A 12630-nucleotide genomic window follows, 5' to 3' on the forward strand; every position below is an offset into this window, starting at 1 on the left:
AAAGCTGAAAGCCAATTTTATTGCAATAAAACAATAAGGAATATTCATCACAAAACAAAAATGTAGAAAGTAAATTGACATTAAGTATCTAATTTCACTCCCTCCCTAAACTCCCCTAAAACTATGGTGGAGACTCGAAGTGTAAATAAAAATAATGAATCACAGGAAATAAAATCATAGCAATGATATATGAGAAGATGAAAATAAGATAATTCATAAGCCAGCAATAAAGAAAACTGAGATCCAAGTTTATACTGAGGAATTTTCTACAACAGGAACACAAACTTACCCCCAACCCTTATTTCCCACATGAGTTTCTACCACAGCCAATGAAACTTGTGTCTCTCCTTCTAACAGATTTTCTTCGTGTGTTCTTTACAGTGCTGGCAAGACTGACTTTTCTATAGCACATATTTTATTCTTTTATTTTTAAAACTTTATTCTGTATTGTCTTGACCATGATTAAAAGAGGACACCGTCTTGTGACCTCCCACAGGGTAAATGTGGGGCAGCTCGTTTGCCTCACAGTCCTAGCTTGGGCCTCCTCCAGTGTCTCCTCTTGGAGTTGTACCGGATTTTATTATCAGTCCTCACACGAATCCACTGAGGAATGGGGTGATTCTGCTTTTGCTTCCTGGCCAGGAATCGTTTGATTCTGAAAGTCTTGTGAGAAGACATGGTTAGGTTAGAAGACGAGAGCATGCCCTCGACAGCAGACTGAAGCAGAAAAGCACACATTTTATTCTACTGCTGAAAATCTTGGGTTGCCATGTGGTGTTTCTTTAAGGACAAAGTCTGCAAGGTCATTGTTTGGCATATCTACTCTTCCATGACTCGACTTCCTCACGTATCTCATTTAAAAATTATTTAGTGTTTGCCATGTGCTAGACATGGTAAAAGAATCAGAAAAACAATAAAAATGACACCTTCCCTTTTCTTATGGCATTAATCATCTACTGCAAAAGAGAAAGGTTAACCAAACAGCTCTGAACAAAATTCTAAGTGCTATTTAAGAGAGGTATGTAAAAATACGAGAACTCGTCATAAGGTAATGGAGGAATATAAGGTACATCCGGGAAATTCCCCCTATGGCCAGATGGTTAAAATGAGCTTTGATGGAGAGGATTACCAAAGAGACCAAAGAGAACAGGCATCCAGGACACAAGCTACAAACATATAAAGTCGCTGAAGTAGCAGAAATCACAGCATATTTGAAAAATTGAAAGGCCAATGTGGCTGATGGAGAATTAAACTATGAGCTGATGGCCCAGACTGTACAGGAGTCTAGTCATTTTAACTACTTAAATTTACCCTACAAGCAACGAAAAACCCACTGATCTGCTTAAAGGGGGTAGGGGCAACAATCCGTTTGCATTTGTAGTCCATCACTTCATTGCATAGGAAACTGATTGAAAAGATGCTCAAGTGGATGCACGGAAATACGGAGATACAAGTTAACTAGATTCTGCCAAAAAGCCAAGGAGAAAATACTGCCCAGGATAGTGAGGACGACTTGCAGAAAAGTGGATTATTAATTGGAAATGGTTTTATATGTGACAAAAACCCAATAATAGTACGTTAATTCAGATAAAAGTGTATTTCTCTCAGCTGAGAGTCCTGAGGTAGGTAATGCAGGGATAGCATGATGTCACACTGTACAAGGGACCGAGACACCTGTTTTCCTCCACTGTATTGGGCCCCCATTCCTAAGATCACTTCGTAATTTAAAATGACTGCTCCACCTCCCTAGCCATGTCTATATTCCAGCTGGCCGGAAGGAGGAAAAACAGGAAAACTGAGACACCGCTCCCGTTCACGGGGAGGAGGAGGGACAGGCTAGGGAGAGAGAGGGAAGGAAGGAACTCCAGTCTCTTCAGGTTCTCCAATACTCCACCTTTTGGGGTGAATCTATGACTGCGAGCTCATCCGCAGCATGCGCTACTTGCACCCACAGAAGGCAAAGGGGGAGAGGCGGGCGCTCGCGTTTCGGCTGGATTTGAGCCGCGCCTCCTGCCGTCCTCGGTCACGTGCCGGTCGCGGCCTCGCTGATAGGCTGGGGCGGCTCAGCTGGGCGCCAAGGCCGGAAGGGAGGCGACCGCAGTACCATTCTTAAAGGGACCGAAGAGGAGGTGACGGGCTGCGGACGGCCGGAAGGAAAATGGTGAGCTGCTGTAGGAGGGCGGGGGCCAGAGGTCTAGTTCAGCCAGCTGCCTGGCTTTGCTGCTCTCCAGAGCCGATGGCGACGGGCAGCGCCTGGGGTGGGTCCCGCAGCTGGCAGGCGCATCCTCCATCCCGCCGGGGTCGACCGCCCGGCGGAGCCCGGGACGAGGGTGCGGCCTCGGCTGGGGGGGATCGTCCTCGCCGCGCCAGGCTGATGGAACAGGGACTGGGGTCGGGGAGCAGGGTCCGGCCCAGAGGAGGATACCCCAAACGCCTGTGTCCCTCCAGCGGCCGCGAGGGCCGGGGCCGAAGGATAGCTTGCCCCAGGCACCTTCTGCCTAGCGGCTTTGGCCGGGGCTCGAGTTCTGACTGCATGCTCTAGGCCTCGCCCTAGCTTCCGCCTGCTCCCCCCGCCCCCCTCCTCGGAAGATTTCTCCTGATCCAGGCATTCTTCGGATTACAGCGCTTGGAATCCTTTGACCCAAGGCGTTGGCACTTGGCCCAAAAGTAACTATCAGAGATTTAGTTTTGCTGCGTCTCGGGGGTATTGGCTTCCTTTCTCCTCTCTAAGGAGCCTCAGACATAAAACTGAAGTGGAGAATTAGATCAATTGACGGCAGGGATCTTCTGGATCTTTCCCAGCAGGTTTTTAAATGTGCTCAAGTTTCATTAGAAATAACAACAGAAAAACATTGCTCTATCTCCGACCTCCTATTAACTTTGGAGCGAGCCTACATCAGTTCCGTAGATCTCGTGGAGATTAATGAATCAATGGACTCCTTTCATGTTTCATCTTTTCTGATCTTCCAGCCCCAGGGCAGGGTATTGACACTCTCCTTTTTGAAGCATTCTCTTCCCTTGTGCTTCCTCCTTGGTTCCGGGATACAGAACTCTTAAGTTTTCTCTTCCTTCTCTTGAGGGCCCATGTGTTGCCATGTAGAAGATTCTCCTTTCCCTGGACAGTACCATAGGAGTCCTAGGCACCATCCTAAGCCTTCGTTTTCCATTCTGTGTTCTCTTTCTTACATCCTGGCTTCAACTACCACCTGTATTCAGATGACTTGTGAATGTTTATACCGCTCCTGAGATCCAGTCCAGATTTTGTACTACATTCTTCCGTTACCATCCCACCTCATTTTGTCCAAAAAAATAAGTCATGCTCTTGCACCTCAAGCCAGGTCTTCATGCGATGTTCCCAAACAGCTAGCTGTTCAGTGTGTCATACAAGCCAGATGCCTAGGAAGCATATTTGTGACACTTCTGTTTCTTTATCCACTCTCCCTTCCCTATAGCCACTCTTGTCACCAGCTCCTTTGTAGTGGTTAAGAGAGTGGGCTAGACAGAGGTCAGGTGCCTTGGTTGAATCTTGGCCTCAACTGTGTAATTTGGGGGGATGCTTAACCTGTCTAAGCCTTACTTTTTTGTAAGATGAGAATAATAGTACTCATTTCATGGGCTGTTCCAGTCGTGAGTGGAAATCTGTGTAAAGGACATAACAGTATTTCATGGTGTTTAATATGCTCTGTTATTAGCGTTATTTGCTTTTATTTATTCTTGTCATTTCTCTAAACTACGTTTCCTTTCTCATCTGGACTAACTTTGCCTGCTACCTAGTCTCGCTGTATTACTGTGGCTCTCTGTCTGTTCCCTGTGTACCACGGCACATACGACTACTTCAAAATGCAAATGTGATCATGTTTTCCTTCCCTTCCCAACTGAACCTCACTGGCTTCCCTCTGCTCATTGGAGAGAAAGCAGAATTCCTAATATGGACGACTTCTGTTGCTGTTCACTGTCTGTGTTTGAGTCTCCCTGGCCTTTTGTTATCTTGTCATCTTGTGCTTATGTTGATCAAGAGGCCTTGGCCTGGGCAGGTTTAGTTCCCTCAGGTGCCTTTTTTGGGGAAGACTTCTGTGGCCGTGGTGTATGTCACCAGTCATAAGTTCTCATAGCATCACGTGTCTCCTTTCTAGCCTTATCAGGGTTGCAGCTGACATATTTTTGCCCAGTTCTTTTGACGTTGGTTCCTCAGGGCAGGGATCATATCTTTTATTCAGTTGTATCTCTAGCACTCAGTACAGTTCTCATTAAATATTCATTGGGTAAACTAATAAGTGAACAGTTTACACTTTCCCTTGTGTGTTAACATTCATCGCATAGTTGTTTTCATGGCATTGTATTTATTCCTAAATCCTTTCATGAAGTGTAAGCAGTAGAGTTAGCTTAGTCTGAGTCTTTCTGGTAAATTTTTGGTCTGATTGTGGAATTGTAAAACATGAGCACAAAAATGAGTATCCAGATTACATCACAGAGCATTTTTCACTTAATTTCTGATCCCAAGGCATCGGGCTTACCCAAGTTCTGAGTAGCAGAGCTTGAAGGTGAGACTTCATGACAAATTAATCTTCATCTAAACAAAAATCAGACCGAATACAAATTCTGGTTTTCTGGCCTTGTTGTCTTTCTTGAGAGATGGAAAAATGATGAGCCAGGATTGAATCTTAGGTTCAGAAGCTCCTTTTATTCAGCATCTCTGAAAAGAACTACAAGGGTGGAAACATAATTTCTGCAGGCACGTTATTTATTGAATAGCGCCTTTTGATCGGATGTGCTTTCTGGTTGCATAATAGCTTATTCTATGGTACATATCAGACTGTGCCTGTTACCAGTGATAGGATGAAGGACAGTTTGAAATAGCCAGTTTTGCTTTTGCCTGTGCTGTTCTTTTACCTAAGCCAGGATCAAGCAAACAGGCTTTTATTAAGTTTTTATTTTAAACTTGAAAATGGAAGCCGTAGTGCTTTGGGGTTCTGATGGGATGGTGTTACGTAAGCACCGCTCGCAGAAGAGTCCCGACTTCCTTGAAGGAGGAGGGGGCATCTTGTGGATGAAAAGGAAACAAAATGGCGTGACTATTTGGAACAGCCAAGCCAATTGTAAAAAGAACTTAAGCAATGAGGGATTTTGAACAATATTTGGATATTGGAGACTGCAATTCTGGTCAGTTTTTAAGATGGGATAATTTTCCTGTCTTTTATTTATTTATTGAAGTACTGGGGTTGAGTGAGGGGAAGCTCAGCTCCATCTCCACCCATCTTTATTTGGAGGCAGTCTTGCTAAATTGCCCAGGCGGGCCTCAAATGTTCGGTCGTCTTCCTCTTTCCTGAGCTGCTGCGATTGCAGGCCGGTGGCACCCTGCCCGGCAGCATAGCCTTGTAAGTGACACATACTAAACCCAGGTGACAGAACTTCTGACTTGGTGGTGACACAGTCCATGGGGCCTTGTTAGGGGTGTTGGGTGAAGTAAGATTGCTAGTGGATAAAGCTGAGTGATTTGTAGCAGGGTTTCACTATTCTGTTTCCTGCTTCTATACATGAAGTTTCAAATGTTAGAAACAAAAATATTTCCATCGTCTTGTTTGCAGTGTTGTATTGCACTAAAAGAGTGTTTTTGATCATTTCCTAGCTGGATTTCTGGGGAAGCTTTGCTATTATCTTTTCATAGTTTCTAAACTATGATTCTTTTCACTTTTGCGTTTCATCTGATTGTATTTCCATACGATGTTTTTTCCATATACTCTTAATAGCTCACATGCTTAGTTAGGCTATCGAGGGTTGTTTTTTATGCTTAGCGTTCATTTTTTAATACTTTTGTTGTTTTTAGTTTTCCCTGTTACTATGAAACCCCAAAATAAGATGATTTTCCTGTTCCTGTGCTGTAAAAATATTATGCTTGTCTTATCTAACAGCAGATGGTGACCCTTGACTTCCAGTTTTCCTCCCTGCCTTTCCAACTTTTTCTTTTCCTCTCCAATTCTGCTGAAATATGCACATTATTATGTGTCCAAGTTTTGAAGCATTTACTGGCCAGAGAGAAAGTTAAAGTAGAACTTACACGGAAGATACAAGTTATATTATTAAACAGTATAGATTTAAAGACTGGTAGGTTTGGAAGTTAACATGATACATTTGTTGAAGTCATGGCATTTTATATGTTTTTGCTTTTGTTTTCTGTTTTGTAGAGTGAATCTTTGGTGGTTTGTGATGTTGCTGAAGATTTAGTGGAAAAGCTGAGAAAGTTTCGTTTTCGCAAAGAAACAAACAATGCTGCCATTATAAGTAAGCTAAGTGGTCGCCTCAAAGCTGCGATCTTAGTTTTGTCTCTTAATTTATAGCCACATTGAATACCCTGGGCCTTCAGAAAGTAATGTCGCCTCCACCTTTAGACCCCTGCACTATCTTTAAAAATTAAGAAACAGCTGATTCTGATGTTACAAGACAGAGCTGGGCTGTCCCGTCTGCCCCACACTCCTTTCTGGGCTGTGTCCACAGCTCTGGAGTGGGTGATCTTCTCAGGCTGGTGGGCAGAGTGAGGATCCCCACTGTGACCCCCCAACGCCATCCTGAGGATCCCCACTGTGACCCCCCAACGCCATCCTGAGGATCCCCACTGTGACCCCCCAACGCCATCCTGAGGATCCCCACTGTGACCCCCCCCAACGCCATCCTTCACAGGGCTGAAAATAGCCTGGGCCTTGGTCTTCATGCAGAAACCTTGGCCTCCGTCTGAAATTGTCATGTTCACCCCAGCGCCCAGAGACGCTAGGCCTTGTGCCAGTACCAGGCTGGAGCTCTCCTTTCACAGGCCATGCTTGTCACTGGCTGCTCAAAATGCAAAGGGTGGTTTGCATGTTGTCTCCCCACCATGAGCTCCGTCTGAGCCTCTGCAGATTCCGTTCTCTTTTCATTTAATATGTAGGTGCCTTAAAGATGAAGGAAGAGGGGCTGGAGAGATGGCTCAGTGGTCTAAAGCACCTACTTAGAACAAGCTTGGCAAAGCATCAGGGACCGCGGTTCAATCCCCCAGCACCACATGCCAGCCAGCCCCGCCCCCTGGTGGGCTGAGCTGGCCACTCTCTCTCTCTCTCTCTCTCTCTCTCTCTCTCACATACAAAAAAATAAAAAAAAAAAAAATTTAAAAAAAAAAAAAGATGAAGGAAGGATGGGCTGGACGTGTACAATTGTAGGCCACGCTCACGTGCTAAGACCTTACCGTGAATTCGAGTTCTGTTTCAAATAAATGTTAATACGTGGGCATGTGGCTCTTGAGTGTAAAACTATACGGCAGTACCATTTTACCACCGAAGGGGAAGCTGTTGGAAACCAAACTGTATTTCACAGGACGTGCTAAATTAGTGCAAACCCGAACATGGTCAACTTTGCAGATGAATGGGAAAAGAATAAAGGTATAGATGATCTGAATTGGCTTTGATTTGGCTTGGGATCCTGTCAGATGTATTTGAATACAGATATCAGTGCTGTTTGTTAATTCGCTTTCTCAGACTAACCACAGAGGGCCATGAAATTCTGACAGGAGAGGCTGTGTCCTCCCGTCCTGACCTAGGGTCTGCTTTTTGCCTGTAGTGGCAACTGCGTGGCCCATGCATGGACTGTTGTTAGTCACGGCGGCCCTCTCAGGGCCTGCTCTGATGGAGGAAGTCCCATTTGTGCGAGGAAGGGTTTCATAGTCTCAGTAAATGTGAGGAGTTGACATTCTAGTGTCTAGTGTTGAGATTGGGGCTGAAAACTTAAAAGCCGATGGCTTAAATTAAAGCTGCGCATGAGTTCTACGCTTGCGTTTCTTAATGTTTGCACTTTACGTGTCCCCCAAAAGGCTGAGATTGCGGGGTGGGTTGGTCAAAGTCGCCCTAGAATCCCAGGTGACTCATCCTGTATTTTTGTCTCAGTGAAGATCGACAAGGACAAACGCCTGGTGGTACTGGACGAAGAACTTGAGGTTTGTTCAGTAGATAAGTACTTTTATAGTTAGAAATGATTGTTCAAAAGATGCTTTCTTGAAAAGCATGGTGACACATGCCTGTAGTCCCCAGCACTCAGGAGGCTGAGGCAGGAGGATTGCTGTGAGTTTGAGGACAGCCTGGCCTACATAGTGAGTTCAAGGCCAGCCTGAACTGCACAGCAAGACCCTAGCTCAAAGAAACAATAAAAGCATTCTTAGTTACGTGAACTTTAGGGTGCATTCTAAATCTCCTTTACATGCGCACTCAGTCTGCCTGAAAGCAGGGGTTAATTGTTGCAACCCACTTTGTCTTGCTTGCTTAACTGCCTTCCCTAAGGCCTGAGCAGAGTCCGGGGTGCAGAGGTAGAAGGCAGGCTGTGTACCAAGTCAAGAGTGAGTCAGCTTTATTACTTCCGCATTGCTTGGGGAGTGAGTAATTAAAAACTAAAACTTTACAAATGTAAGCATTTAGTTATTAACGATCTAGTTCAGGGTGAAAAGAAAAGAACATTTTTCTGAAGTCTGCTATTTCCTCTGGGGTGTTGGCCTGCATCACACGGCGTTTCCTGGCAGTGGGTGCAGAAGCGTGGAATACTCGGTCTGTGTTTCGTGAATGAATGGAAGTAATTTTATTTTGTTATGTGTTCATTAACTTATAACCACTAGGAAGTGTGCTTAGAGTGACTCGTAAGAACTTGTGCATAAGAAGTGTGTAACTGTTGCTTTTTTTCTGTGGTGCTAGGGCATTTCACCAGATGAACTTAAGGATGAGCTGCCTGAACGACAACCTCGATATCCTTTTCTTAGTGCTTTTCTTAGTGCTTTAGAAGGATGTGTTGTTTAGTTGTCACAGTTTTGTGTATGTATGAGCTTATTTGTCAGATTTCTGCAAACATAATGTCTGTACTATGACTATAATCAAGTTAAAATATACATGCATATGTTGGACTAAGACAACTGAAAAGCAGATCTTTTCATATGTATTTTCCTGAGTGTGGTGGTGCTTGCCTGTAATCCCAGTACTTCAGAGGCTAAGGCAGGAAAATTGCAGGTAGAAAGCCAGCCTGGGCTCTATAAAGAAGTCCTGGAAAGAAGAAAGGGAAGGAGGAAAATTTCCTTTATTATATCATGGGTATAATAAAATTGAAATATAAACTGGGTGGAGTAGCACATGCCTGTAATCCCAGCACTTGGGAGGCGGAGGCAGGAGAATCACTCCGGGTTCTAGAGCAACCGGAATTACGTCAGAAGAGTCTGTCTCAAAGAAAAAAAAAAAAAAAACTAATGTAAAATATTACAAATGTTTTTGAGAGGTTACATGATTTATAACTTACCTTTGGGACCCATTTATAATTTTGTGGAAAGAAAAAAGAAGTATAACCTACATGGAAGTGATACTCCTTTGTGGCTCAGGGTGGGTATGTCAAAGCAGTGACTTCAATTTCTTTAACTTGAGAAAAACCTTCATTGTGTATAGTTATAAATATCAACATGATGATGGGAGAGTTTCATATCCTCTGTGCTTTATTTTCTCCAGTCCTGTTGGTAAGTGAATTTCTTTAAATAATATGTATTGGGCTCCAATCTAACTTAAACCATCTTTTACTAGGCAGATTTTTGTGTGATTTTTTAAAAATTGTTGAATAGCCCAAATTGAGGTGTGTGTGTGTCTGTTGATCCATGCCTGCCTGCATCCCTAGAAAGAATGTAAAGCAGCATCTCCTAGCATTTGCTTTCTTCAGTGAGTTCCTAAATAGAATTGTTGGCTCAAATCACACAGAAATTTTAATGATTCTGAAGTAGAATGTTTTTTAGATGTCGGAAGTTTATTTTCTTATATATTTTCATCTTGGTTGTGTGTGATCTTTGTATAGTCATGATGATTTGTTTCTCTTTAAATAGTAGTTACCAGGCTGGTGAGATGGCTTGGTGGTCTAAAGCACCTACTTAGAACAAGCTTAGCAAAGCACAGGGACCGCGGTTCAATCCCCCAGCACCACATGCCAGCCAGCCCCGCCCCCTGGTGGGCTGAGCTGCCCCCCCCAGGAATAAATAAATAAATAAATAAATAGTAGCTACCCCTCATAGGCCTATAACCTTGAGGCTGGCTCCTAAAGAGTTCACTTTGTATGTTATAGTGGATAGGGCTGTAGGGTGGCTTGGGATAGGGTGCTTCTCTGGCATGCGTGAGACCCTGCATTCTTCCTCCAGTGCTGCAAAAAATAAAAATAAAAAATCTCTGGTGCTTAAGGAATCCATTATCACTAGAATTCCCCTGCCACCATTGTTAAAGCTCACAGGAAAGGCTGTACTCACTGAACTCTCCTCTCAACTTGATTTTTTTGTGTATTTTTCTTAGTCCTTAAGATAATTGTTTGTTTTTAAATTAATACATAGCCAGACTGTAACTTTGTTTGTAGCACATCTTCCTGTTGGAGTATCTCTCTTACATATTTTTTACTTAGTTTGAATATCTATAAAACTGATCCTGACATTGAGTATCCAAATTCAGACAGTGCTGAACAAAGTTTTCGAGTGCTTGTAAGGCTTTAAGAGTCAAGATCTGTGGAAGTCCAGAGCCGCTGATCTTTGCCGACCCTTGGACCGGCTTACAGCTCTGTCTCCTTCTGCAAGCAGTGTTAGGTTCTGAATGGAGCCCGTCTACATTTAAACCAAACTCTTTGTAAAACCAAATAGCAAAAGAAATCCTACATGTGTCATTTGCAAGAATAAAGTTAATAAAAAAAAAAAAAAAAATCGAATTCCCGGAAACCCAAGCTGGTGTCCGAGTGTGCGCCTCATCCCTGTGCTTGTGTCTTTCTCAGGGTGTAAGCCTGAACAGCAGATGATGTACGCGGGGAGTAAGAACAAGCTAGTCCAGACGGCGGAGTTAACCAAGGTGCGAATGAGTTTTTTCTTGCTTGTCAGATTGTATTTCCGTAGTGTAGCGCAATCCCTACAGCGATCTGGATGGTTGTATTCTTTATGCAGCAGGTAAAGGTTGCTGAGACCACAGCAGTAAATTAGTGAAGCTGTCTATTACTTGGCAATCCTAGAAAGCTGGTAGTGTCAACCAAAGTGTGGTTTTTAACAGAAGAAATTACATTCAAAATGCGAGCAGCTTTAGAAAAGCTACTGTAATTGTTAAATCTATGGAGGGATCTTTGTGTCCTGTAATGTGATTTCTAATAGCCGAAACTCAGCACCGAGGCTCTCCCCAGCCCCGTGAGTGTAAAATGAACTAGATTCTGTGCTGAATTGTGTATCATCCAGCTATCTGCAATTTGCTAGTCTAAAATTAAATTGTTAAGAATGTAACAAAAAAAAGAAACCAGAAAAAAAGAATGTAGCAAAGCAACAACACTGTTTCATGTGAGACGCTGGATATATTCATATATTCCCTGTTGTGTGGTGCTTTTAGGGTAAGATGAAGAGGTACTTGGCTTGAGACTTCATTCAGCTTCCAGCTGCTAGCTTGGACTGGAGCAGTACATACCATTGGGGTTTAGAAATAGAATGTGGTGCCATTAAAACATGGACAGTATTTCCTCTGCAATGTCGCCCTTTGGGTGCTCAGGCGTCCACTCGGAAAGTCTTTGGGCATGTCTCATTTTTCTCTCCAGTCCGTATGATCAGTGTTGATGCCACCAGTGATATCCATTTCCCAGAGGACATTGTGGAGTTGCAGCAAGGTGTGGGCTGGTTAGAAAGGAGTCGCAGAGTGCCTTGCACGGCAAAGCTCTGGGCTCACTCCCTGCCCCCCCCAAAGGAGGGGGTCTTATAATTCTGCGTGTGCCCTGGAGTGCCAGAGTGCTCACATTAGAAACTACTTTTGTAAATAATCTCATTGACTCCTTACAGCGCCTGCCCAGGGAGACTGCGGGTGGTACTGCGGATTGTAAACCAGGTCCAGGAATGTGGGACTTCCCCACAGTTGCGTGGAAGTAAATGACAGAGCTGGGGTCAAGCGCCCATCAGCCCCCAGAGGCACCTCATGGTCTCGCCATAGCCATTATCCTTTTCTGAGCTGTGTTAATTCCGATTTTTGTTGGAGATTTGGGCCCTGGTGCCCCCTTCCATCTTTAGCAGCGCAATCCACAGTGGTGCTCAAATTACGGAGGACCTGCGTGATGCCCTCCTGCTCCTAACTAGATTGGTGTTAGCTGTGTTTACTTGGACATCTCATCTACTGGGGAAAGCTCTCGAACTGCTCTCAGAATGATTACAGATTTGTGCTTTGTAGGGAGTTTTGGTTTTATGCCACCTTGTTTGCTTTCCCGTTATAACTGAGATTTTAGCATTTAAAAGTAGCAAAATGCTGTCTGCCAATATTGATTTACACAGATGGACTCATGACCAATATGAAGGAAGCGTAAATTGATATTTAATATTGAAATACATGTTATATATGTAAGGCTTCAGATAGAATGTGACCTAAGATTTTTTTTTTTTTTTTTCCCCTTGAAGGTATTTGAAATAAGAAATACCGAAGACCTCACTGAAGAGTGGTTACGTGAGAAACTTGGATTTTTTCACTGATGTGAACTTCTGTGTTTCTAAAGTATTTATGTATTAATCTGACCATACTGGAACCAGACATAAATACTTATTTATGCCTAAAAATGCACTGTTACTTACAGTTTATTTCCTGCAGTAAAGAAAAATTCATT

The 12630-nt window shown here is 43.6% G+C and overlaps 1 protein-coding gene across 3 annotated transcripts; it reads left to right on the plus strand.

The window, feature by feature from the left end:
- The first annotated feature begins 2083 nt into the window (after positions 1-2083).
- On the plus strand, positions 2084-12585 carry Gmfb (glia maturation factor beta). 3 transcript variants are annotated; one of them, XM_023723709.1, is made up of 7 exons: positions 2084-2161; positions 6183-6279; positions 7908-7957; positions 8703-8752; positions 9420-9505; positions 10786-10859; positions 12428-12585. In XM_023723709.1, exons 1-7 carry the CDS (start codon positions 2159-2161, stop codon positions 12497-12499), a joined length of 432 nt encoding a protein of 143 aa, XP_023579477.1. In that variant the 5' UTR covers positions 2084-2158; the 3' UTR covers positions 12500-12585. The 3 variants fall into 3 exon arrangements, with proteins under 3 accessions (XP_023579477.1, XP_004638793.1, XP_023579478.1); XM_004638736.2 differs by having other exon boundaries at positions 9423-9505; XM_023723710.1 differs by lacking the exon at positions 2084-2161 and adding an exon at positions 7342-7406 and having other exon boundaries at positions 6195-6279.
- Positions 12586-12630: the final 45 nt, after the last annotated feature.

Source organism: Octodon degus, unplaced genomic scaffold (genome assembly GCF_000260255.1).
Source record: "Octodon degus isolate 3935 unplaced genomic scaffold, OctDeg1.0 scaffold00102, whole genome shotgun sequence".
Lineage (NCBI taxonomy): Eukaryota > Metazoa > Chordata > Mammalia > Rodentia > Octodontidae > Octodon > Octodon degus.

Bases quoted from the DNA above. Each gene is read 5' to 3' on its own strand.
- Gmfb (XM_023723709.1), top strand. The intron at 8,753-9,419 runs ATATCCTTTTCT...TAACTTGAGAAA, and splicing joins CTGCCTGAACGACAACCTCG to AACCTTCATTGTGTATAGTT. The intron at 9,506-10,785 runs GTAAGTGAATTT...TGTCTTTCTCAG, and splicing joins TATTTTCTCCAGTCCTGTTG to GGTGTAAGCCTGAACAGCAG.